This window comes from Myodes glareolus, chromosome 11 (genome assembly GCF_982192425.1).
Source record: "Myodes glareolus chromosome 11, mMyoGla1.1, whole genome shotgun sequence".
Lineage (NCBI taxonomy): Eukaryota > Metazoa > Chordata > Mammalia > Rodentia > Cricetidae > Myodes > Myodes glareolus.
In genome coordinates, this window is record NC_142036.1 from 26,579,332 (window position 1) to 26,606,043 (window position 26,712).

At 45.5% G+C, this 26,712-nt stretch overlaps 1 protein-coding gene across 11 annotated transcripts in view; it reads left to right on the forward strand.

Moving 5' to 3' along the window:
- Ttc7b (tetratricopeptide repeat domain 7B) overlaps window positions 1-26,712 on the forward strand; it is a 215,952-nt gene that overhangs the window by 103,472 nt on the left and 85,768 nt on the right. For all 11 annotated transcript variants that reach the window (XM_085697829.2, XM_085697833.2, XM_085697836.2 and 8 more), the window contains 5 exons: window positions 5,589-5,652; window positions 9,163-9,300; window positions 22,364-22,447; window positions 23,376-23,480; window positions 25,020-25,137. In XM_085697829.2, coding sequence (XP_085553955.2) covers window positions 5,589-5,652; window positions 9,163-9,300; window positions 22,364-22,447; window positions 23,376-23,480; window positions 25,020-25,137 — 509 coding nt within the window. The remainder of the gene's footprint in view (window positions 1-5,588; window positions 5,653-9,162; window positions 9,301-22,363; window positions 22,448-23,375; window positions 23,481-25,019; window positions 25,138-26,712) is intronic.

Here is a 26,712-nt window from a genome sequence, read left to right on the forward strand (position 1 = left end):
AGTCTTTGGGGGCATCTGGATAATTTTAGTCACATAAAAAGGGCTGGGTATTATTTCTTTCTCTTCTAATAAAAAAAACTTGAAGGATTGGTATTGTCTTGAAATATCAGGTATGATTTACCTCAGAGCATCTGTCCTTGGCTTTTCTTTGGGGAAATTCACTTCAAGCTTTTGGTTCTGTTTCCTCATGAATCTGTCTTAGTGGTTTATATCCGTCTGTATGTTTGGCCATCTCAGCGGGGTCATCGAATTCTTCACCATATACCTTCTTAGTCAGCCATGTTTCTTTTACCTGCAAAATTTCTTGTTACAGCCCATCTTTTCTCTCTTTGAGGGTGGAGGGGCAGGAGCAGGCTACCTAAACACTTATCTTCTATTTGTCCTTTTGAAGAATCAACTTTCTGTTTTGCTTATGTAATCTGTTGTGAGTCTGTTCTGTGTTCCATCATTTTCCACACTACTCATTTTAGCATTTTAAGTTTGTCTGTGCACACCGTCCTTCTCAGTTGGTGTCTTAGTAGAGAGAGAACATCCCCTGGACTCCTACGTCTACAATGCTCCCTTACTGCTAAAGCCAGGCTGTGTGTCCTGCACACATGCACTGAGGCGGTTGCCACCCTGAGCTGGCTCATTGGGAAGTAGAAGGGGAATCCGTACAGGCCTCATCTTGGCCTGACTCCCCTTCGAGTTCAGACCTAGAGTGGAGCTTAGAACTTCGTAAACATTTCTATTTGCTACCCCTTCTTTCCCAAGAAACTATTGTGCAACCTTGGGCGTGTACATAGGTAAGATGGTATACAAATCATTTACTGACAACAAATCAAGAAATTGATTTTAAAACCATTGATTGGGATGCATTTAATTTTACCCTTTATTACAGATGAAAGCAGGTTCATGCCCTGATGAGATGGATACACTTATTTTTTTTTTTTACACAAAAAATGAAATCTTGTTAAATATTTGACTCTGTGGGACATAGAGTTTCTTCAGCATTTTTCAGAGTTGATCAGTATTTTAATTTTATAATTGTCAATTCTGAGAATGCCACTTTGTATAAATATATAATATAAAATGGTAGAATTATGTCTGAAGCCATTTCAGAAATTATTGGAACTTCTAATCTAAAACCAAAATTCATTGAACCGTTTTTTTATTACTCAAGTCAGCAACTCAAACAGTAATTTTAAAAAACCCAACCCTCTAACATACCATATACTAATTTTGGTACTTACATGCTGAAAAATGACAGTAGAAAAATGTAAAAGTCTTTATTTCTACAACTAAACCGTTATGCTTCTAGAAGAGTGTGGAACTCTGTATGTCCCATGGAAACTGCAGCTCATAGTGCATGCTAAGAGTGTGTACACTATGTTCAGAACCAAGGCTGCAGTGGGTTCCCTGGTGCTGGAAACCTTGGGGTCGCTGTGTTTGATTTGGAATTAACTTTAGTCTCTGCATTCAGATACATTTTACTGTTACCAGATTTTCATGACCACGTGAGGTTGCAGCCCACCCCTTAACATGCCATAGTTTATGTGGCTCAGACTCTTCTAGCTCCAGCGACCTGAGAAGACCATTCAGAGTGTTGGCCAAGATGGACTGCCTGTAAAGCAAGCTTTTCAAAAGCTCTTCCCTCCACTGTGGCCCAGTATGAGGTGGAGGCCATGCTCCTTCTCTTTCTGATCACTTGAAGTTTGAAGGAAGATAAAATGTTGAAAATCCTGGCTAGAGAGAGGAAGTGTGATCTGTTGTAGCCTCCATGCCCTTCTGGGTCTTTCTGTGAGGACACCTGCTGCAATTAACTTACTTTTAGGTCAAGCTTTGTATTCTGCATAAGTAATGGGATATGAAGTGGATGTAAAAGAAGCAGTGACTTTTGGCCAGGAGAGCACATGTGTGATAGCTTCCTGCTCAAGGAGCAGCAGCTCCCGAGCCCCGAACCTGTCTCTGGGCTGTCCCAGGGACTGATTGCCCCTGTTCAGGGAAGCCTGGTCCTGGTCCTGGAGATTAGCCCAGTCATTAGTCTAGCTGTTGGCAGTTTGCTTTGTTTTACATCTTCTCCCGCTCCCTCTCTCATGTGCAGGTGACAAGTGTGTGGGCACCTGCAGAGGTCAGAGCACACCTTGAAGGAGTCAGTTATTTCCTTCCACCATGTGGATTCCAGGGATCAAATCCAGTCCTGTGGCTTGGTGACAAGTGCCTTTACCTAGTGAATCATTTCCCCAGCCTTCTGTCTGGCTTTGTCAAGCTATGTATCAAACATGGTGGCACACTTGTAAATTCAGCATTCAGGAGGCTGAGGTGGGGCAATCAGTTGAGCCCAAGAGTTAGGGACCAGTCTGGGCAACAACATAGTAAGACTCCATTTCAAAATAAATAAGTCATTGCATTATCTTCAACAATCATAAATTGCATATTCATTTATGTCTGAGTTTTATCTACTGTTGTAATTGAACAATTCACATGTATTTTTACATGTGGCAGTGGTTTGTTTTCAGTGCTGTTTTATAAGTGTCATTTTGCCAGTCTGTTCCTGTGGCCATTTGAGTTATTTCCCTGTTCTGTTTGGGACTGATAGAAGCTGTGCTGCCACAAAGGTTCTTGTAATGTCTCTCAGTACATAGCTGTGTTTCAGCTAGGTGTAGTTTTCCTTTCATCCTTGTAAAAACATGTTTGGTGGCTTGGATAATTACATGCATATTAGACTAGAAAATTAACACAAACAAAGCAGGAGATTGAAGGCCACTATTGTGTCTACAAGTGGCTAATGAGAAGGTATTGAATGAGCAGCTGTGAGTGCAAGCATTGGGGTGACCTCCCAGGTAGACAGAAGAAAAGGAGGCAATCTCTGTTGTGAGCTCCTTTGGGTCTGGGCCTCCTAGTTTGCTATGGAGAGGTTTTGGAAAGGCAAGGGACATTATGAGATCAGGGTGACTTTTGCTGGTAGAACTCTTTGGTCTCCTCACAATCCCATTTTGAGTCATTGTACAGAGTCCTGTCCCCTCCCCAGAAATGCAGGAACCCTGTCCCCTCTCTAGGAATGTAAGATGACAAGCCACATGGGACTTTTCTGATCCCTGCATGGAGGAACACTCAACAGACCTGGGTTGACCTGAAGAAGTACTTGGTTTTTGTTCTAAGGGGTTGAGCCATATGAGTTGACAGAAAAAGAAAGGAGTTGTGGGGAAGTCTATGTAATCATCAGCTGGACCAGCTGACCCCTGATCAAGCTGGTCTCAATTACTAGTTGAAATCCCCTTCCCTCTCTGGGGCTCTCAGCAAGATCTTGGAGTTGGATCAGCTTCCTGTGGGTAGAGAACTCAGTACCACTCCTGCAGCCACACAAGTCACAGCGACTCCTCAGGGGGCAGTGCTTTTACACAGCCACTTCCTTACTGCAGAAACCCCAGGCAACAAGAAAGCTAAGATGCAGTTGGATATGATTGACTTGATTTCCCTTTTACTTGTTCTAACATGTGTATATGGCTGGGGAACTGGTTTTTCTAAATATTTACCTGGAAGCCCTAGAAAACTTTTGTAACTATCAGTGTCTTGACGACTCCCTTTCCCTATGTCCTACAAAACTACAAGATGCGTTGATTTATCCAAACAAAAAACATGGGTGATTTGCCTGAAGGCCATCCCTGGAGCTGGTGGCATGGCTAGGCTGAGCCTGCAAACCTCCCGCCCTCAGCCTCTCCCTGATGGGGCTTGGGAACTGACCTCACTGTCTGATGGTGCCCATTGTCCCTTACCCTGCCCTTCTTGCAACTCTCTGTGGATCTAGCCCTCCAGCATCCCACCCTCTAGAACTGGGGCCAGACACTCTGAGATCTCCTCCTGGGGCACTTGAGACTCAGAGAAGAAGATATCAAAAAAGGAAGGTCCTGACAATTTTGACTACCCACCCTGGTCTATCTTGCATGAGCAAGGAAGAGAAGTGGCAGAAATGGGTCTCAGAAGGCTTCGTTGTTTCAAGGGAACATTTCAGTATGGCTTCCAGGCTTGTATTCTACAGTTACTCTGCTTCTTCCACCTTTTGCCCTGGCCTTGGAGCTTCTCAGTGCCCATCCACCTGCCGTACATGCAGGGCCAAGGAAGTGGAATTCGATGCTAATTCACTGCTTGTTAGCAACTCTGGTAAAAATAAAACAACCTAGCATTTAAGCAGACTGGATGGCTCAGACGGAATTTGGAGATTATCCATGGACTGAATTGGCTGGTGTTAAGTCATAATTAGCACGGTTTGGGCTCTCTCTTTTCAATTAGTCTGAACAGTGCAGGACTAGCTAGCCATTAGAAAAATGATTCCGGCTATTGCTTTATTTACAACATTCCAGTTGCATGTAAGCACAGCCAGGTTATCAGGGAATAATCAGAAATGCTCTGTTTTCTGAAAAACCCAGTTTACCACAAGCTGACTCCCCGCAAAGAAGCTTTGGCTCCAGGCCCACCCCACAGCCTATTCCCAGGCTAGCCTGGCTGGAGCCCTGCATGGCCCTGGGCTGGAGATCCCCACAGGCAGAGTTCTGCTGCAGGACCAGGCACTCACTGCACTTTCTGTGTCACTTCCAGGGTTCTCTGATGCAGTAATAACGTTACTGATGCTTCAAAGAAAACAAGATTTTATAATTATCTGGAAAACGTGGGATTTTGCCTTTTTTTTTCTTTTGGAGAGGAAATCTCAATTAAATGATTGTTATGTTGTTCCTAGGAAGGCATAAATTTAGTTCTTATTTAGTCATCTTCAGAATAGGCAGTGCTTAGGTTTTTAACCATGTTTATTCTTATTTATTATAAACTTCTTTTCAATTCTCGGGGAAAATTGAGTTTGGCTCAGTTGGCGGTAACATGCAGAATTCTACTCCAGAGGGAGGGGTGGGGGAGGTGGCTCTGTAGCCTTAGCAGTGCTCAGAGAACCTGGGGAGGACACAGGGGGAGGACTTAGGTGGGTTTGCATTTTCATTGTTTCCTAATCCTCAGCAACACTGGGCTTAACATCTTTTTCTTTTAATCCAGGATTTTAGAGTTCAGCCAGCTACCAAGAGATAGACTAACAGGGCAGCTCTTGCATGCTGCCCCAGAACAAAGTGTGTGTCGAAACTAAGATAGCACCCTAAATTCTTTGTATGAGAAATAGTGTATGGTCCCTGAATCTGCTTTCAACTTCATCAGAATGACAGAAGGGTAGAGTGGTTGGCGGGAGGGGGTAGAGGCGCTGTCCACCGAAATGCGTGCTCTTCCTGTGATGCCGCTCTAAGCAAACACCCTCTTGTTTGCATGCTGTTTTGGACCAGTTTTACTTTCTGCCTCTGTAATAGGTACATATGTTATTTGGGCTTTTAGCTTAGGTTTTTACCATTTTCTCTCACCCGTCTGCTTGCCATTAAAATTTGTAGCAGAAATGTAATAATTCCACAGATTGCCATAGAAATAAGCAAACTAATTCAAGTGTCCAAATTATACAGTGTTTTTCATGGATTCTATATAAAAATGGAGACGCTTTTAGTGTCTACACTCTGCTTGTAGTGGTGTATCTCTTGTTATTTCAAAACTGCCGTATACCAAAGTTGGTTTTCTTTATGCAGCATTTTTTGTCCTCAAGAAAATACTGAAGAGGCGCTGCTGTTACTGCTCATTAGTGAATCTATGGTAAGTGGAATGTGACTTTCATTGTTCCTCCCCGTCCTGAGACTTCCTTTATTGTTGTGCTCATTCCCTCGTTAGGAAGATTTTTGGTCTAGAGAAAAATTTTTCAGAAGGAATGCCTAAGAGGAGGGAAAGCAGCAGCGCTTGGAAAAGAAGGACACCTGTGTCCCTGGTCAGCTCTCTACCGCAGCAGAGAAGGCTCTCAGCATATCCTCCATCCATCAGCTATGACTGGATGTTAGCACGTTCTGGTGTAAGGGACTGCAGTGGAAATGCTCCTCACAGGAGCTTGTCAGGGAGCTCAGCCCGGCATGGCCCCGTGTATCTTCCCAGTGTGCCGAGTGAAAGCAGTAGTGATGGGTCCCTTGTGGGTACACCCCTCTGCTTTCCTGTTGCTCTCACTCTGCCCTCGCCACCTGCTCCTGCCCCTGCCCCTACAGAATCTAGGGCTGTGGGGATGCCCTCTGCTGTCTAGGGCTGCTGTTGTCAGGGCTCTTCCTACCAGGCCTAGATTCCTTTGAAATTCACTCGTTGTGTTTGGCCAGGATGTTGACTTCTGGTCTAAACTGTGTGTTTGTTGTCTATTGGGCTTCTGCTCTGTGTAGCACTAGGAATGCCAGCCCTGACTTGAAGCCTCGGTGCAGAGAGGGGGCCACACTGAAGTAGCTAGAACCTCCACAGGCCAGTAGTTTGTGCCTAGCACTTAAGCAGAAACACAGGTTGCCAGAGGCCCAAAGGGCCTCCTGTCTGCTTTCTCTTTTTACAGATGAGGACTTATAAGGCCAGAGTAAGCAGAGGGCATACAGTGTGTTGGTTGTTGCAGCTGTCTGTGAATTGTGTGGTTCCCTCCTCAGAACTTTCAGCCCAGCAGGCAGCCCATAGAGGAAGAAGAGTCGGAAGGGAAGCAAGTGAAGTCCCCACCCTCTACATGGTGGCCAGCTGGAGACTAGAGCGGTGCTGAGGGGAACTGCGGACAGAGGGCCAGGCGACGGGTGCTGTGCGCTGGGAAGAGATGGCCAGCAGAGGCTAAGGCTTCAGCATGCCTAACTCTCTTGCCTCAGGTTAAAACTTGGGGTTCTCTTGTTCTGCAAACTGGCCCAGAAGTGTTTACAAGAGCAGACTGCTTGAGTTACCACTGGACTGCTGTTGACGTCATTGGGCTCACTTCCTCTGTGGGAAGCAGGTTGTCCCGGTTCATCTTTCCTTGACCGTCAGCTTGTAACACAGGATGGTGCCATTGATATTCTTTGCTCTGGCTTGGCAGTATCAGGAAAAACACATAGGTGATGATGCTGGCAGTGTGTCCGGGACCATGTCTTCAAATGAGCAAGACTCACCTTTGTCACTGGTGTAGAAGGCAGCACATGTTGGCCTTCCAGCTATACTGGACTGTACTTGGCAGTTAATTTCTTCAGTGCAAACGTGATTGGCTGTGGTGCCCATGTGCTCTGGTGGGTTACTGATGACAGTCGTGAGGTCAAGAGATCCAGTTTGGAATTTGGAAAACATAACCGCATGCCTATAGCTCTTGTCCTGGTGTGGTATAGATGCTTTGGAGTGGTGTCTTCAGTTCATCTACTCCTTCATGGAAGTAATAGAAGCAAAGATAGCCTGTGCCAAGACCCTTTGAGACAGTCAGGTTGGCCTCCATGGTTTCTGGAATTATCTCTTCAGGGGACAGTGAAATCCAGTGAGGTCATAGCTTCCCAACCAAAACTCCATTTCTCCCTGTAAACCTCTTGCACATGAAGTTTCCCTTAGGGGACTTTTTCCTCCACTGTCCTTTGTCACTTTGACTTTTCATTTTTAGGACAGAAAATTTTGTGCTCAGTTTCAGACAAAGTAGGAACTGCCTTGTCCTTTGGATGTCTGGAAAGATTTTATTCTTTATTAGTTCTGATTTTAACATAGAAGCATAAATTTCTTCACCATCTCTTTCCATACAAGAAGTCATTTGAAAGTGTAGCACTGCTCACTGCAGAGAAGACCCCTTTTCTCCCAGAGGAAGAACTTGCCAGAAGTGTGTCTGCATAGTTCAGCCAAGTCAGCATTCTGGGTACCTGCTGGTGGATCTGCTGAAGGTTCTAGGATATAGATCTCAAAATATAGCAGTGCTTTCTAAAAAAGAGGACATATTGGGAATAACTTGAAAACCTCTCCTACATAGTATCTGTGAATTTTGTTTTATTTTCTTCCGGGCATTGGTCTCAGTATAGAGAAAATTTATAGCAAATAAATACAGCAGGCCCTCCTTCCTTTAGAGCATCTCGTTGGGCTCAAAAGGAGCTGCATAAAGAAAACTTAGAATGAAATCTTCAAAAGCAGACTTGTTTTCTTAAGAGGTGACTCACTTTGTAGGAAGCGGCCTGTTTTATGTAGTCTCATTTGGCTTTGACATTTAAAAGCCCGGAGTTTTCAAATGAGTAAGTTCTGATGGGTGGCTGAGACTAAACGCCTCGCCTCGGACACACACAAAAAGAAGGCATTTTGCCTCATTAGCAAGAGGCAAGGTGTGTGTGTGACCTTTCAGAATGTCAGGCAGGAAGATTAAACATCAGCCTGGAGGACAGGTGACTCCAGAACCTCGCGTCCCATCCTCACAGGAAATGCTGCGCAGGCCTTTCGCTGCTCCTCAGACAGATGGGAGTGGGGACCTCTGCTCATTAGCAGAGCTGGGGTGGGAGAAGCAGGCAGAAATCTAGCTTTAGTGATTTAGAACTCCCTATTAGGGGAAGAAAAAAAAATGAGGTAGCTATCAAGAATCTAGTGTGCGTGGTGTATCTGGAGGAATCTATGGAGAAATTAAATTTTAGAAGCAGTGAGAACATGTTGGTATGCGGAGCAATTGCTTTCTGATGGACGGCCTGGGAAAGCACGGAGTTCTGGTGGGTTTTTGTGCTAAGAAGAGGAGATGTGAAATTGGCCAGTGTTCTCTGGAGTCCTCTATGGCAACGTGAAAATTGCTTGCTTCTTGTCTTGTACATCTGTTGTGTGCTTCCCTTTAGAAGACTAAATTAGTCTTTGAGGTCTGTTCCCATGGAGGTGTCATCCAGGAATCTGAGTGTCACTTAGTGACTGAGGGAAAGGTTTGATCACCTCCATGGGACCGTGGAACTTGATGACACCATTCAGTGAGAGGAAGTAGAGCTGGGAATGCTCTTCTGGTCCTCAACATAGCCTAGAAACCAGATCACAGAAGACAGAGCATGGGTTAGGGGGACTCATTTGAAGGATGCTGTGGGTTAAGGCCCAGACAAGCTCTCTGCTCTGCCCAGCCTTGTAGGGCTTCCTCCAAACACCTTCTGGCAGGCTCGCATCTGGCGTTGAGTGTTGAGTCAGACCATAGTCTGTCTGCGGTGATCTGGGGATTTTGGATATATGGCTTGAGGTGACAAGTCCTTTACTCACGCCTGTATTGTGGAGCAGGAGAGCCTAGGTGGCCTCTATGCTATATGAAAATAGTAGAATGTAGGCTGGCTTACCATCTGCTTCTCTCTTCTATGTCATCTTCAGGCCAACCGAGATGCTGTGCTGAGCAGGATTCCTGAGCACAAGAGCGACCGCCTCATCAGCCTGCAAAGCGCGTCTGTGGTCTATGATTTACTGACCATTGCTCTTGGAAGAAGAGGCCAGTATGAGATGCTGTCAGAGGTACAGCTACCAAGTCTGGCTGTTTTCCAGGGTGGGGCAGGGTGGGAGTGCATTTTTCCAGTCCAGATGACTTGGGGAAGGGCCATAAAACCTGGTCCCTTGTTCCCTTATGCCAGTGGTATATATCGCTGGACCAGTTATTTAACTTTGCTCTCCTAGTTTGGTTATAGAAATGATAGTGAGTTTCTTACTGTGGACTGGACCTTGCAGTCTGTGAGTGGGAAGTGGACAGCACTTCCTGAAGCAGTGTCTTTCCCAGTATAACTCTGTCATAACCAAAGCCTCTCTTCTCTGACTCTAATATCCTTAGCAAATTGTTTCATTTAAACTAGGACTGTGTAACTCCCGATGACATGATGTGGGTACTTACCATGAGATTGACTGACAGAAATCATTTCATGCCAGATGGGCGCTGTCTTTGTTTAGAGGGTTGTGCTTGCTCAGAAATGGACTGGTAGATTCCAGGTCTTAAGCAAGGGGCTGTGATATTCTCACCCCCTCTGCTAGGAAACACTTAGGACAGACATGTGATGTTTTGGTTTCATGTGGAGTTAGTTCATCTGAGCTGGGGTTATGAATTATTAAGCTTCTGCCCAGAATACCAAATTTTGAGGAGGCAAAATAAGTCAGGAGACCAACTTATCTTTCCTAGCAAAACAGAGAAAGCGGGACAGAAACAATCTATTTTGTTAAAATAAACTTTTCTGTGTTATTTATCTTTCTCTTTCTAAATTTATACCCATTGCAACAGCCTCTGGGCACGAGGACAGGGAGTGGAATACTGTAACAGATTGGCTGAAATCAGACCAGAGCTCGGCTCAGCCTCCAGCCCGCAGTGCTCGCCACATTGGGGACAGACGAGCATGTGTAGCTTGCTTCTGCTTTCAGTCTTTGATTTGGTGACTAGACGGGGCAATAGTTATTCAGCCTTCTGAAAAACAAAATCCCCCACAATGCAGTGAACAATGAAGTGTGTCCAGGTGTCCAGACATACATAACCTTCCTTGATAGGACCCAGCTCAGGCCTAGGCTTGGACTGGACGTTCTCACTCAGCCTTTCAGTCCCTTTGTGGGCCTACCCCTAGTTCGCTGGGCCTGCACATCCATCAGAGACTTTGGACTTGGTACCATCTCCTTGTCTTGCCTGTTAGAAATATAAACCAATTAATAGGATTATAAAATTCATTTTTTTAGTATATATGTATATTGCAACCTGCCTAGTGCCAAGGGCTACATAGGGTTGGGAATGCAGTTCTGAGAGAGATATTCACTCTGTACACTAGTAGCCACCAGTCTACAGGTAAACAGCAAGCAACAAGAACTTACTGCATATATGACTGATCCAGGAAGACCCATATTCTGTATTAAAGGCCTTGGACACATGACTTTAGCCTTTCCTACCTTTTACAGGTAGTTGGGGCTTTTTCCACAAATGTGATAGCTGCACTGACTCAGATCTTCTAATGAACACAGTTTGATGCCATAAGAGAAAGATGAGGCTCCATGGTACCTAGTGGGGGGAGTGCCCAGTCCATCATCACTGAGGATGGAGCCAGGCCACCCTCTGCTAAGGAAGAACCCTCCCTCCATCTCAGATAACATCTTAGAATGGCCTGCTTGTCCATTTCCTCATTTACTGGGGTTTTCTTCAATGTAGCCAGATACTGCACTTTCATTCCCAGCCACCCAGACTTGAATAATCACAAAGAACCTATATTAATTACAACACTGTTTGGCCAATGGCTCAGGCATATTCCTAGCTAGCTCTTGCATCTGAAATTAACCCATTTCTATTAGTCTATGTATTCCCATGTGGCCATGGCATTGCCTCATTTTCTATGTGTCTTGTTTCCTTGGCAGCTGGCTGGCATCTCTTCAACTCTGCCTACTCTCTCTCTCTCTCTCTCTCTCTCTCTCTCTCTCTCCATCTCATTTGTTCATCAACCAATAAAAGCAACACTTACACAGAAGGACTTCTCACATCACTTGAATCTACTTGGCTTGTTTTTGCTGTTCTCATTTACCCTTGTACTTTTTCAAGATTTTTAGTTAAAACAGGAACAGAACATTTTTTAAGTTGAGGTAAAGTTCACATATCAAACTTAGTAGTATATAATTCAATGCTGAATGATACAGTCCCACTATTGTATGGCTGTATTAGTCAGCTCTGTAGCACCATAGTGAGATTCCTGGCACAGGCTACCGAAAAGAGGATTATTGATCCTACAGTCTTAGAGTTTCATAGTCTATGACATAGCCTCTGTGGAGAGAGCCACTGCTTGACTTTGCCAACTTACCCCAGCTAGCAGTAGTGAGAGAACCTTTGAGAACAAACAAGAGGTTACATCTCAAATCAGGAGCAGAAAGGATGGGAGAGGCCAAGATTGCTTCTTCTCTTGCATGCCCCCTTCTGAGAACTCACAAGGTACATGAGAACTGCATCATGGCCCCGATGCTTTAAGGCCCACTCCCTGGCAGTCATACCATCTTCCCAAAGTGCCATCCTGGACACAGCCTTTCACTGCAGTGAACCCCTGTGAACACCAAAGTCATAGCAGCAACTATCACCTTTAATTCCTAAACATTTCATCATCCTAAAAAGAAAGCCAGGTCTGGAGAGATAACTAAACATGCTTGCTGTTCCTGCAGACCTCCAGAGTTCAGTTCCCAGCACCTACATCTGGTGTCTCCCAGCTGTTTACAGGTTGCACACATCATAACTTGTTTCGACATTTTATTCTGTTTTATGGATGAGTAATAACCCATTGTGTGAATATATCGCAACTTGCTTTGGAGCTCAGTGCTTGGGCTGGTTTTACCTTCTGGCTGATATGAAATAGTGTGTGAGGGCAACTGGATTTGCTGCCAATGTTCATGAATAGATTTCCACTCTTCTGTTTAGAAAGCCTTTTTCCTTTCCTCCTACAAAGAAATTTACTTTGGTATTTCTCTCTCTGTCGTAAGAAACAACTCTGCATGCTCCTTGAAGAATCAGACACAAGAAATATAAATATAAATCAAGAAAATAATAGTCACTTAGAGTTCAGAAATCCTGAGCTGGCTGACTGTCCACCAGCATCTTAGAGACCATCTTTAATCCATCTTTATGAAGAACAACCTGAGGGGTGTGTGTGTGTGTGTGTGTGTGTGTGTGTGTGTGTGTGTGTGTGTGTGTGTGTATAAAGCACTGTGGAAGGCAGGGGGCGCTGTTCTCTCCGCGCCCCATTCTTTCTCGAGATGGAGGGCTGCTCTCTGAGCTTGAGATGTGACCTGCCTTGGCATGTGCCCACATCAGCATTTCTTTTCCTCAGGGCGCTGTTTACCCTGTTAGTGGGCATGAAGAGTGAAACAGTAGAAAGAGACTGAGGTTTATCACGGCCTTTGTCTGACAAGTTTAAATATGAGCACAGTGTTTACCATCGCCCCAGTGCTGGGTTTTCATGGTTTTTTAAGGACTAATTGTGAGCCCTGCTGAAAAGTTTGTGTAGGAAGGAACACTTCTTTTTTCCCCTTCAATTTAAACAGCAGCCCTAGTTGGCATGACAACCCCTCTATTAAAAGTAAAGCCAGGAGCCCCGCTTCCTCTGTTTTTCAGAATGAACCCAAGCTGCTAAGGAGGTTTGTTTCTCAAGTCTGACTATTAGCAGTTCTACTTTGACAGGATATTATGGGGTCTTTTTGGAGATGGTGTGTGTTCTCCCTACATAGACATGGCAGCTTTAACAACAGAAGGGATATTTTTAATCTTTCCATTGAAGTCATATTCATTTGTTTATGGTAAATCTGTAGTTCTGTGGGTAGAACTGTATGGCTAATGATGGTACCAAAAGGACATTTGTACCTCCGCCATCTCAACCCTTTTGATACCCAGACTCTGGAAATGCTGCCCACCTCCAAGCCTGCTTAGTGGGCCACCATCAATTAGGAGACCTCAGAGCTTGACTGCACCTGCCCTGCCCTGGGCAGTGATGTGTGGGGTGCCAGTGTGGAGACTGTTGTCATTCATAGGGCACAGTCCAGGTCCTCGTGGGCCCAGGGAGCCCTTGGTGAAATGCCACTACTTTGTAGCCAGTGTCAACTCAGCTTTTCTTGGGTTTTGTAGATAAACTCTCCTGGAAGAGCAATGAGTGCATCTTCTCAGACTATTACCCAGGATCTGAGGGTCCCTCAGTGAGAATTAGGACACTATAGGAAACATGGACCTTTCTTGGGACAGACCTACTAGATAGATCTCAACTCTGGCCTACCTTTCTGAATCAACCTGGTAGAACCATTAACCATTTTTGCATGACAGCCTGCCCCAGAGAGTCTCAGCCCTGATGCAGTCGCTGAGGTCTCCATCTCCCCACTGTGGAAGTCTTCTTAGTAAAGCCTGCTTTCCTCACCTCAGTGAGAATGCTGGTTCTCCTCAGAGCAGCGGGAGGAGTGGGAGCAGCGGGAGGACCGGGAACACCCTTAGTGCTCCAGCTTCGAGAAACACTTTTCCAGGTGTACACTGTTCCATGTTTTCTTTTCATTTTTTCTTTAAAAAAAAATAGTATGGTGTCTCAATCTTTGAAAGACACAATTCATAAATATTTAATGACATTCACACTGGTGCGCAGCTGTCATCAGCATTCCAAATTTATTCATTAACTCAGATTGAACTTTACATAGTTAACAGTAGTTCTCCATCCCCTCCTCTTCACACACACACGCACACACACGCACACGCACACACACACACACACACACACACACACACACACACCCCTCATCTTTCTGCCTGTGAATTTACCTATTTCAGGTACCTAGTATAAACAAGCCATGTAGCATGTGCCTTTTTATGTCTGGCTAAGCTAATGTTTTTAAGATCCAGCCTTGTTATGATAGTACATTTGACAGCATTTTATCAGAACTGCGCCCTTTCTTATCATAATAATGTTCCACTATCTTTATCTGACACATTTTGTTTATCCATTCATTTTTGGATGGATGCGTTAGTTGTTTTCACCTTTTGGCTATGGTGAATACGCCATGAACACTACCACATCCTAACACTTAGCATAAGATTGATCATCCAATCCATACCCTCTATGTCTGGCTTATTACCTTAGCTAGTCTTTCTAAGCCAGCCTTGTTGTCATAGTGGATATGACAGGCCCTCCAGCACTCCCGAGTTCCTCTTCCCAGCTCTCTAGGGGTGGAGCCGCCAAGTCATATGGAAATTCTGTGTTGAACTTTTTGAGGAACTACCAACTTTTTCACAGTGGCCTTCCCATCTCACAGTCTTCTCCTGTTCTCCCATGCTCACCAGTATCTGTTACTTTGATTGTAGTCCTCGGGTAGGTGTTAAGTCATATTTCATTGTGGGTTTGACTTGCATTTCCCTAATGCACAGAACATCTTATCGTCTACTTATTGTCCATTTGTATGTCCTCTTTGGACAGATATTATTCAAGCCTTGTGTCCATTTTTAAATTGTTAGTTTTAAATTATTATAGTTGTTCTTTATGTAAGATGTATGATAAACTCATCAGATGCATGGCTTTGCAGATGATTCTCCTGACCTGCATGTTTCTATTTGCCTTCTCTGTCGTGTCCTTTAATGAGTAAGGGTTTGATTCTAACCAAGCCCTGTGCATTTTCTGCTCCTACTTAAGCTTTGTCTTTCTGAGGATCCATTGGTTCAGTGCCAAACCGAGAATCGTGGCAGTTTACCCTGTCGTCACCTCCTGTACTTAGGGCTATGGGGCTCTTCTGGGCGGATTCTGTATGTGATGTCTTGTTTGATTTTCCTGTTGCTATCATGAAATACTCAAACAAGCAGCTCAAGGGAGAGAGGACTTATATGGCTTTTAACTACAGGTTCCATCAAACAGGAAAGTCACAGCACCAGGGTCACATGATCTCTATAGTGAAGAGCAGAAAACTAGAAATTAATGTATGCATGCTAGTGTTCTGCCCCCTTCTCTAGTCTTATACTTTCCATGACCCAAAAGTCCAGGGCATGACGCCAATCAGGCGTGTCTTCCCATCTCAACTAACATAACCAAGATAATCTTTCCCAGACATTCACAGAGGCTCTTCTCTAAGTGATTCTAGATTGTGTCACATGGAGTCAGAACTAACCGTCATGGAGGCCATTGTTTTGGGTATGGAAATCACATAATCCAACACTTTTTGTTGAAAAAATTATTCTTTCCCTTTTTAAATAGACTCATCACTCTTGCAGAAGTTGTACTCTCCGTGTCTGTGGTCTTTATTCTGTTCCACTGGCCTGTATGTTTTTAGCTTTATGCAAATGAACGTCAAGAAAGGGTCCTCAGGATATGATCTTAGCACCTCTGCTCCAGTCCTGTCAGGAGCTCCCCCGTCTCTAGAGTCTCCGGAGGTCACTGCACTCACCCCTTCCTTCTCTTTGTCTGTGGCTGTCCTTAGGACAGAGCTGGTAGACTACTAACTCCGTGTGCGCCTTCTCTTCACTGTGATGCACATTTGCTTTGTCTGTAGCTGCCCACTGACCCGTATGCCACTGGCCTGCACACTCTTGGCTCCATCCTTCCCTCTGTAGTCTTTTCATCCCTATGCAAGGCGAGGCTGCAGCCACCATCTAAGGGTTAAAACGATGTCCCATGCCAGGTAAGAGGGGCTAATAACAAAGATTAGACGGGGAAGGCAAATGAGGAGGCAGAGTAGAGGAACTGAATTTAGTGCTTTTTGCAAGGCCAACAAAGAACGCAGCAAAGGGGGTTGGATTTGAGTAGGAACCCGGACTCCTATACTTCTGTGCACACTTGTCAAGCTGCTTCATACAGTTGAGAAGGTTGACTGCCGGAGGATTCCATCTGGGACCATTAAAATTCACATTAATATTCTCACTGTGGCCAGAGGCAATAATGTCCTTTAATTTAAGCATTTCCCAAAATAGTAAAACTTGGTGATCCTCTGCCTGAAGCAGGTTTACTGTTTGAAAGCCACAAAAAAAGCATGGAGGGGTGGGGGCAAGCATATCCTGTATTTTATTTCCAAAATAAGGGGGAGGAAACTTGAGCGAGCTTTGACATTGTGTATATTTTCCCACACTTCGAGAGGGGAGGCTTTTGCTTGTTCTTTCCAGTCCTGTACGTATGACTTTTAGAAGCCTTTTCCTGGACTCATTTTTCTCTGACGCGGATTGCTCAAACTTCATTTTAATTTGTACTTTTAGTTTTAATTAATTTAAAAAATAAGAGCACCGTGAGACCTGGGTTCTGATTCTGCTCTGCCACTGTGTGCCCTAGACAGGTCTTGTTGGCTATCTGGGTCTTCATGCCCACATTTGTAAAGTGAGAATAGGACCAGGGAACCCTGACGATCTCCACACACCCTGTGATTAGGTATTCTGTGCATCCAAAATGGCTAAAGAGCTTAGGTAGGTTTTCCCTGCTAAAAGGAGCAACTTGTGATTCATCTGCCTTGGTAATTTTTTAAATGTGTTATTACACAACTGCAAAGACTTATATTAATGACATTTAGTAATCTACTCATTAAATACGTACAATGCAAGAAATAACATCCTCCTAGGTGAAGGGCCCTGGATGATCTCTGCAGTGAGAAATGTCCACAAGGAAAAGGAAGAGAGCTTGGGTGGTACTGTTCTCTTAGCGGTGATGGGTATCAGTTTGGGGTATCAAGCCAAGAGTACGAGGTATCTGATTATTTATTTCTACCCTTTCCCCTGTGGGTTTTGGATGCTGAGTCTCATTCTTGAATTCCCAGAAATAGGCCCTGGCTTCTCCCTGCTGTGGTATTGTGCAGCTGTCGCTGCCACACACCCGGTTGGTGTAATTGGCTTTACACACAAGGAAGGTAGTTGCTAAACCCTTTTCTTATGGCAGAAGAGCGGCTCTTCCTGGAACCCTTCAAAGATGGCTTCATATGAAATACAAAATAAGAGAAAGACAAAGTCCTTACGCCAGCAGGGAGGAAGTTTACAGGTGACATGCTGACAGCCACTCACATGACGATGCCCTCAGCCCCTAGGGACCCACTGCCACCTGTCCATGGCATCAGAGGGTGCCGGAGTACTTGTCCGTCCTGGAAAGCCATCGTACTGCAGCTCCGTTCATCTTCTCCACGATGCTGTGTGTATCTGACCCACATCCCTCCCCGAGCCTCACCACCCTTCCTCTGACACCAGAAATAAAAGGGGCCAGGGTCGCACTCTCAGTGACTGTTTTCCACCCGGGCTCCTGTCACTCTCCCATCCCCAGGGACTTTCCTACTTCAGATCAGAACCCACATTGTGTCACAAAAGCAAGCCACAGCAGCTGTCAAAATTGCAGAATTTCTATGCTCACTCTGCCAGACACCCTTGGGAGCACTGCCCATGCACCCCTTCTGCCCCAAAAATAGTCCTGTGGCTAGAGAAGGAGGTGGTGATCAAGCCTAGGCCATCTGATCTCGGAGCTGGGTCTTCTCTACAAAGCCATGCCAGGTCTGTTGCTCCAGCAGCTTCTCACCACTGTGCACATGACACCTGCTGCCTTCTGAGAAGTCTGTTGTCATCGGTCCTTCGTCTTCTCTAGAAACACTACTGAAATACGTGTGTTCTTCATTTTATTTTGTCAGCGTTCATCTTCTCAGCAACCTGCTTACAAACATTCAAACTGGTCACTTTGACTGTCACAGTCATGTTTAGGGTGTCTTAAAGGCTCATCAGACAATGGGCCGAGCACCTACCCCTGTAGGAGAAAGGTTATAGGCATCAGGTGTCTGCAGCCACAGCTCACGTCTCTTCCTGTAATGGAGCTTTGGGTGACCTAAGTTCTTAGAGGTGAATGTCTGAATGTTCCTGAGAACATGGGGGGGGGGCTTGGCTGGGTCTACAGACACTGGCCGTGGCCTTGGAGTCTTGGAGCATCTGGAGCTGTTTGGACATTTCAGAGCTGGTGTGATTGGACTGTGTGGCAAAGATGCCAAGAGCGCACAGGAACGTAGGACTATGAGCTGTGACACAGTGCACACCTCTGATCTGGGCTGAGGTTGGTTTATCCTTGTTAGTTTGCACAGTCATTCATTCATTCATTCATTCTCTGTCTCTCTCTCTCTCTCTCTCTGCTTTTTTTTTAAATTTTATTTTATATGTATGTATATTTTGCCTGCATGTGTGTTTCTGCACCATGTGTATGTCTAGTACCCAAAGTGACCAGAAGAATGGATCAGAGGCCTTGGAACTGGAGTTACAGACTGTTGTGAGCTGCCATGTGGATGCTAGGAACCAGACCCAGGTCATCTGGAAGAGCAACCAGTGCTCTTAACTTCTAAGCCATCTCTCCAACTACTCTCATCGCTTTTTGAGTCAGGGTCTCACTATGTAGTACATGCTGGCCTCCTGTCTAGCTTCCTGTGTACCAGTGTTATAGGCATCCACCACCATCCCTGGCTAAAGTATTAAGGGCTTAGGGTGTTTGCTTGTTTGTGTAGTATGTGTGTATGGTACTTCGGGTAGAGCCCAGGGCCGTGCATATGCTAGGCAAGTACACTTCAATAAGTTGTATCCCCAACCCTTTTGAAGTACACCCTCAGCCTTTATAACTCTCTTTGTGAATTCCTCCATGGCTTATCATGGGATGTAGGTTGCTATAGCCTTGGGAGAGAGGATCAAGCTAGAAGACTCTGAAAGTCATTGTTGAGGAAATGCATGGTTTGCCTCAATCCTTGTCAAGCTGAGTGCTTTTTAAAGCTTGGCCGGAAATGTACCGTTTGGCTGGCTGTCAGAGAATCATAAAGTTTCTTGACAATCCTACAGATTGTAAAGATCTCAGTATTTAATAGCTTCAGGGATCCATCCCAAAGAGACTTTGGGAGCAGGCACCTCATTAGCAGAAAGGGTGCTGCTGGAGCCTGAAATCCTTAGGGAGCGTGAGGGCCCCTGTCCAGTACATGATGCTATCCATAGGAAGAGTAGCATGCTAAGTGGGATGTGCGTGACATGGCTGTCATTGGAGTCTCAGGTTATCTGCTGCCACCATGATTATAAGCTCAGACTCTGGAACCAAGCTACTGGATTCATAGCTGGCTTTGTCATCAGCTCACTGAGATGCCATGTGTCTCTTAAATCTGGGTGCTTCAGCCTCCTGGCCCTTCAAGGAGGATGGTAACTCTACCTTCCTGTGCTGTATAGGGTTTTAAGAATGACCAAAGGAGCCAATGCTTAAAATAGTGACTGGCTACATAGCAAGTGCTACCAAAAGCCTTGCCTCAGAGGTATGCAAGCCCACGTGTTAGCCTGGTTCTGTGGCATTGGGCCTTGTTTGTGAGGGTTTCAGAAGAAATTATTTTATAAGATGCAGAAGGCAGTGGTTACTTACTGTAAATCTGGAGTTAGGATCCAATGACACATATTATGTGATCTGGGTGTGAGAGGGCTGAGCTTCCCACCAGAGTTCAAAGGTATTCTTTATTTCCCTGTAGGTTCGTGCTTTTGCTTTCCACATTTTGTTTGCCCTGAACAGATTTTTATGAAACATTGAGGCAAAATTCAATTTAAAATATTTTCCTTAGGAGTAAGTAGTTATAGTACTGTTTGATATAAAGTTTCTTTTTTTTCCCTACTAACCTGTAATGCTATCTTGCTCTTCCTTTTCCTCCCTGCCCCCAGCTTTTTTAAACAGAGACTCATTTTATAGTCTGACTGGCCTGGAACTCACTTTATAGGCCAGGATGGACTCTAACTCACAGAGATCCACCTACCTCTGGCTCATGCGTGCTGGGATTAAAGGTATGCACAACCATGTCTGGCCATGCTTCTTCACAAAGGTCCTGTGCAATCATGGGCTTCTTGTTTCTGTCTATCCAATGGCGGTTTGCTTGATCATGGAACACTGTTATTTCATCCTAGTTACAACTTTAGAAAAAGATCTTGGAAAAACCAAGATGCCTCTACCTTTGATTATACATATAATGCCAGGCAGTGGTGGTGTACACCTTTAATCCCAGCACTTGGGAGGCAGAAACGAGTCCCTGTGAGTTCAAGGCCAGCCTGGTCTACAGGGAGTTCCAGGACAGCAAGACCTACATAGAGAAACCCTGTCTTGAAGAACAAAAAACAAAACAAAACAAAAAATAAGAATAATTAAAATAAAAATTGATCTGGCCAAATTGCTCAGTGGGTTAAAACACTCACCATCAAGCCTGGTGACCTGAGTTTGCTCACATGCATGCATATGTGTGTGCATTTGCTTGTGTAAAAGTGTGCTGCATGTTAGGGGCCAGAGGTGAGTGCTGGTTGTCTTCTTCAGTGGCCCTCCCCTTTATTTTTGAGACAGCATCTCTCACTAAACCAAGAGGCTACTGGTTTAGACCAGAGTAACTGCACTTCACAGGAACTCACTGCCATGCCTGGCTATTTTTACACGGGTGCTGGAGACCCAAACTCAGGTCCTTGTGTTTGCACAAGCACTTTACCAGCTGAGCTATCTCCCCAGCCTCTACGAATGCTAGAGTTGTCTTCTTCACTCCCCAATCTTCCCATTTTGTTTTATTGTGCGTTATGTCTTGTGTTTGTGTGTCGCCTCCTCCTTGAGCCGCTTCGTTCCTGCTCCCTGCCCTTCCCTCTGTCCATTAGCTGAGAGGAGCCCATCATTTTCTGTTCCAGGGCACTGCAGAGAAGACCAGCATGAAGTGCTCTAGGTGTCGTGGCACACTCAGGCCAGTCTCGGTGACCTTGCCATAAACACTCTGCAGGCTTCCTAGTTACCCAAGCCTTTCCTTTACTGCGCTTTACCTCTCTTGGCTCTGATATTTCATTTTATCTCAACAACCACCGCACTCCATCTTGACAGAGAAAACAGTGGTCTGGGCAGGCAGCCCTCTTTGACCCCCTGTCACTTGAGGCACCTGCCTCACCCCACGTTCATTCCAGGAGCCTGGTGCGCTTGTGTCTTCTGGGACCTGTGTGTCCCTTGGTTTTCTCTCTGTCTGCTCGGCTGAAGATCTGCTCTATTTCTTTGCCTCCGCCAGGAGATACGGACATGATGAAATAGCCTCTCCGCACCCCCCACCTTGGCTCTGCAGAGCCTCCCTCCACTCCTCACCTGCACCTCTTCTCCTCCAGTGTGCTACACAGCGTCCTCATGGAGCCAAGGGCTTTCTGAGCTCCAGCAGCTGCGTGTCCTGTTGCCCCGCTCCTGAGACTGAGTGGTGGCATGCTTCCATGCCCTCTCTGCAGCGTCTCCACTTGAGTTCCTGTTCTCAGTCTTCTTTGCTTCCCCTTCCCGCCGTCTCCTGTGGTGGCTCTAACTTGGACAAATCTGTGGATTGTGAAGCCCCTAGAACAGTTCACTTCATAGCCTCCATTGTGGTCTGCACCTCCCTTGCCCCAGTGAGGTGAGTGTGTGATGTTTTCTGCTGGCACCTTGCTCCCCAAGAGGGCAGTGTGTCAGTTGTGTGTCACAGCAAGCTGGCCAGCACTGGAGAAGCCAAGAAGCATGAGCGTGCCCTTGGATTCGCCAATGGTGTCGAGCTGGGGCAGGAGGATGAATGCAGTTCATTAATACAGATGTGGTAACAGAGATGTCAGGGTACAGAAGAAAAGAAAAAGTAACTTGGAAAAGCAGATGACATGGCTCCAGCCCGACCTCTTACTGATCTTTTGTCCAAATTGGATTCACTGGACTTGCCATGGCCAAATTGAGGCACAGTCTTCGCCCTCTTCCTACCATTCCTGCCTCCCAACCAGGTCCTTTTCTCTTCATCACAGCCCAGCTCAGTGGCTGTTCTGGTAAATGCCACTCCTGAAGCTTTTGGTCACTTCTCATAGAGCTCCCATTTCTGCCCAGTTTGGGCCTTGTGGTTGGGATGCCTGAGTGCCAACCTCCATCTCTTCCCAGAGCAGAATGTTTCATGTGTCTAGCCAGCTGTGAATTGTTCTGGCCTTGGGCATTGAGCTCTGCATGGCGAGGGAAGCCTTGGAAGGTGGAGAGTCCTAGGCATTGAAGGTTAGTGGAGCTGGCAGACTTAACTAGTGTGGATTCACACTCACGCAGGTCTGCTCCAACAGTTCTTAGTGTGTAGATGTTATTTTCTTCTTTCCAACCAGTGCTTAGAAAGAGCCATGAAGTTTGCCTTTGAGGAGTTCCACCTCTGGTACCAGTTTGCTCTGTCTCTGATGGCTGCTGGAAAGGTGAGTCTCGTCACGAGTGCTGCTCTCTAGCTAGGCTTTTGCAATTAAATTTCTTAAAGGATATACCTTCCACCTCATGGAGTGCTAAGATGCAATTTCAAACTATCCTGTGGCCTTTTCATAATGGATCACAAAATTTAATTATTTAGGGTCCAAGATGGGCATGGCACTAAGATGGGGAATTCCTTAATTTGTCTTTTTTTTAACCTATTGTAACTCATTTATGTCAAATGTACATGGTTAGATCAAGTCTTGAGCTCCTTTGGGAATGTAAGCATGTCCTAGAGGTGTGTGCATAGGGAGGGGGCTGGGATTGACGTAAATGGGGGAGTATCTTTAGTATCTTTACAGTGTATAGTGTTAGCAGCCATAAATGTGACTTGCTGCTGCTGCTTGGTGGAAGCCTGGGGTGCTTTCATAGCTGAATATGTCACTTGGTGCCTCAGTTTACTTTTTGGTAAAATGGAGTGGTAATAAGTGCCTACTTCCTAGAGTTATTGACAAATACAGAAACATGCACAAATACTTGGGGTGGCAGTCCTGCCATATGCACTCGTGATAAAGATGCAACCATTAGGAAGTCTGGCGTTCAGTAAATTGTGAAGTGCGCCATAGATTATTTGTGCTAACTGAGCTCAGAAATATGGTTTGGTGTGCTTCTAATTAGTGTTTGTTTTTTATAGCAGTGTAAACTTCTGCAGTCTGTTTTTCTCACTGTTGCAATGACTGCATAAGCAAGGAGTGAGCTAGGCATGCACTAGGGCGCATTGCAACTTGCTCATGATAGCAGTTCATGCCTCTGTCACTGTGAGCCCCAAGCTCTGGTTATTACAGGCCCCTGGTCCCTGCTTGGGTGGGAAACCCCTCTGAGAATGTTTTGCTCTTTCAGACAATGTGAATTTTACAAAATTGTTCTGTCCCTGTGCAGTCCGCCCGAGCCGTGAAGGTGCTGAAGGAATGCATTCGGCTGAAGCCTGATGACGCCACCATCCCGCTCCTGGCCGCCAAGCTTTGTGTGGGTTCCCTTCACTGGGTAAGTGGGTGCTTCTCCCCTTCCACAGGACTCTAGCCCAGGGTCAGCTTCTGCCACGCCTCCTTGTCAAGCCTCACTCACCCTAAGGAAGTCTGATTTCCAGGGTGCTCCGGGTTTCTTTTGTAGCGACTAGAAGCCACTGAATTCATACTCAGGGAGATACAGCTTGCTGTGTATGAGACATGTAGGGCTGAGAAGGCCCCAGAGCTTTCTAGTCACCTTTGGCTAAAGATTTTCCCTCTCCTCAACACGATGTCCTTCACGCATCTTTCTTCACAAGCACTTTCTTCAGATAGTCTTGTTCAAACTTGAATGTGGCAGTATAATTTATCAGGGTTCTAGTACCTCACCAAACACAGTATTAGGAAGCAGAAAACTCTGGTTAACTTGCTCAGCTGGTAGAACAGATAAATGTCTCCTACAGTGAAACTGTACCTCTTTGTTTCAACTTCATATCCAGTTAATGGATGTGAAGTCTTTTGCCCCGAAGCCCAGGACTCCCTGCTAACTCAGGCTTCCTTCCCCTACAGTCCTCACTTCCTTGTTCCCCTGTGTTCTCACCCAACAGTAGGAAACTGAGCCTTGTAAAGAATGACCCATTGTTGTTTGATTTCCCTTGAAGGAAGGTAGCAGAAAAAAGAGCAAGCAGGCCTAGGCTCACAGCCGTGCTGTGGTGTGTCAAGCGCCTGTGGATTTGACAGTTTGGGGCTGGGAGCAGAGGGAACAATGCTGAGGGCCTGAAGAGAGCAACAGAGTGTACCTTGGCTTGGAACCCACACGCATGATTACTGCCCTCCTCCCAACTGGGGTTCTCTATTTATTACTGTGATAAACAGGTCCCTAAACACCAAAAACACATCGTTTTTAGAGATGGGTAACAAATCTTCTCTGTATGTCTTTTCATACCTTTTATTATTAAGATTTTCCAAGACCTCAGCAATCAAGGCTGCAATGGACTCCCATGGGTTACGTCCAGCGTCAGCACCTTCGTTTGTCACACTTTTTTTTTTAAAGATTCATTTATTTATTATGTATACAGTGTTCATATGTATGCCTGAAGGCCAGAAGAGGGCACCAGATCTCACTATAGATGATTGGCCACCATGTGGCTGCTGGGAATTGAACTCAGGACCTCTGGAAGAGCAATCAGTGCTCTTAACCACTGAGCCATCTCTCCAGCCTGTCATACTTTTAAAGAAACTTCTTTTTCTAGTGAATTGTGCATGTCCTCACCGGAATCTGCTGGAGCCAGGACTGTGTGCTGTGTTCTGTAAAATAGGTTTAGTTTTGAAACTTTTAACAGCTTGTGGCAAAGAGCCTCCAAATCAGAATGCATTTTTTATGTCACAAATAAAGGGGAAAACCCAAATACAAGGCATTTCAGGAACTTTATTCTTTTCAAATACATTTCATTTGACCTCTGACCCTTGAATTCATCCACATTATAGAACTCTTTGGAAACCCATGTTTAGCAGCAGGTACTCGTGGGAACTAATGTTGGAAGTATGATGAGTTGTTGTTTTTTAACTTCTCTTTCAGTTGGAAGAGGCTGAGAAGTTTGCCAAAACTGTTGTTGATATAGGAGATAAAACATCGGAATTCAAGGCCAAAGGCTACCTAGCTCTGGGGCTCACGTATAGTCTGCAAGCCACTGACGGTGAGAGAGGCCCCATCCTGCAGTATCTCAGTTTCCTGTATCTTAGGAGGGTACTCAAACTGGGATGTCCTGGGATCCTGGCCTGTGGGGCCCCCAGTGTTCCCTCTTCTCTGTCTAGACTGGGATGGGAAATGTCAGAGCCTGAGATGGGGTCACAGGCGCATGGAGCTAGTGGTGCCCAGGTTTCTAGCCAGTGGGTGCTGGGACGCTATCCTGACAGTCAGAAGAGTAAGGCCTCAAGACATGAGACAGGCAGCACGACTCCATTGTGGCCCCAGCCCTTCACCTGGCTCATTCCTAAGGGGCAGGGTGGGCGTTAGATAGGTACAGTAGTATAGAAGAGTTTAGGGCCGAAAGCTTGCAGGGCGCAGTGTTTTCTAGCAGGGACCATCTACTTCTTTGTCCCCGCATTTAACTCACAATTCTGCACGCATGCAATGTAGCTAACCAGTGCCCGTGTTTCCTGAGGATGGTGATTTATATATTTTGAATATTCTAAAAAGTTTTGGTTGATGGGTTTTTGACTTTAAATAAATCTTAATGTTTTATACACTTAAAACTTTTGCAGAAAATATAAGTTAATGTTATTTTCTGATCTATCATTTTCATATTTTATAAAATATGACTTGAATAAAAATACCCTCAAAGACAAATATATAACTTAATGACCAGTGTGAGGCAGAACGCCCTGAAGCCCCACTCAGAGCAGCAGGTAGGACCTTAGTGCCTGTTAGTCATAGGAAGACAGGGTACCACTGTGACTCCTACAAATTAACCCAAAGTTTTCTTTTCTCTACCCCAAAATGCTGCATTTTTGGCATGTCAATTGCTTTTCAATATTGGGTTTCTGGTGACATTTCCGTATACAACGCTACATTGTCCCTACTCAGCATATGTCTTCAAATATTGACTTTCAGGGGAAAGTCTGAAGGTCATAGCCTTACCCACATACATTCTTGATTCAGACTCGACCCCTAAACAGCCTTTAGAATCCATCAGTGCACCCATCACAGCATCTGAGTTGGCTCAGCTGAGGTTCTCTGTAGAGCAGTTAAGGTCCTCAGTAGCCCCAGGCCCAGATCCCTCCAGCCCTGTAGACAACCTCCCATTGCCATCTCTTGGCAAGCAAGAGCTGCCGTTGTGCAGGGATTGGATGAGGGCCTCCTGCGGCGACTGCCCACAGACTCCTCTGGACTCTTCCTTACTCTAGTAAAAAAAAGTCCCCTTTTTGTTCCTAGGCAGACCAGACCATAAGGGAGCCATTTCTCTTGTTCTACACAGGGAAGTGTTTGCTCACACGTGTGAACTGATATTCCTATACCCGTGCTAAGTGTGGCAGCTCCGTCCTTTGTGTTGATATCACAGAAGCCTTAGGTAGAATGAACTAAACTAGCATCGGCAGCAGAAGGATCTCTGAAGCCTGTTGATCTGCTGTTGCTTGGTCCGACTGCACCATCCTGATCGAGCCAGTTCTACATGTTTATCTTGGGGGACCCAGTGTGTTCTTTCTGCAGTTCAAATGGCCTTTGGGAAAATGCCTCCCCACATCCTTGCTAGCATGCCCTGGGTTTTCTT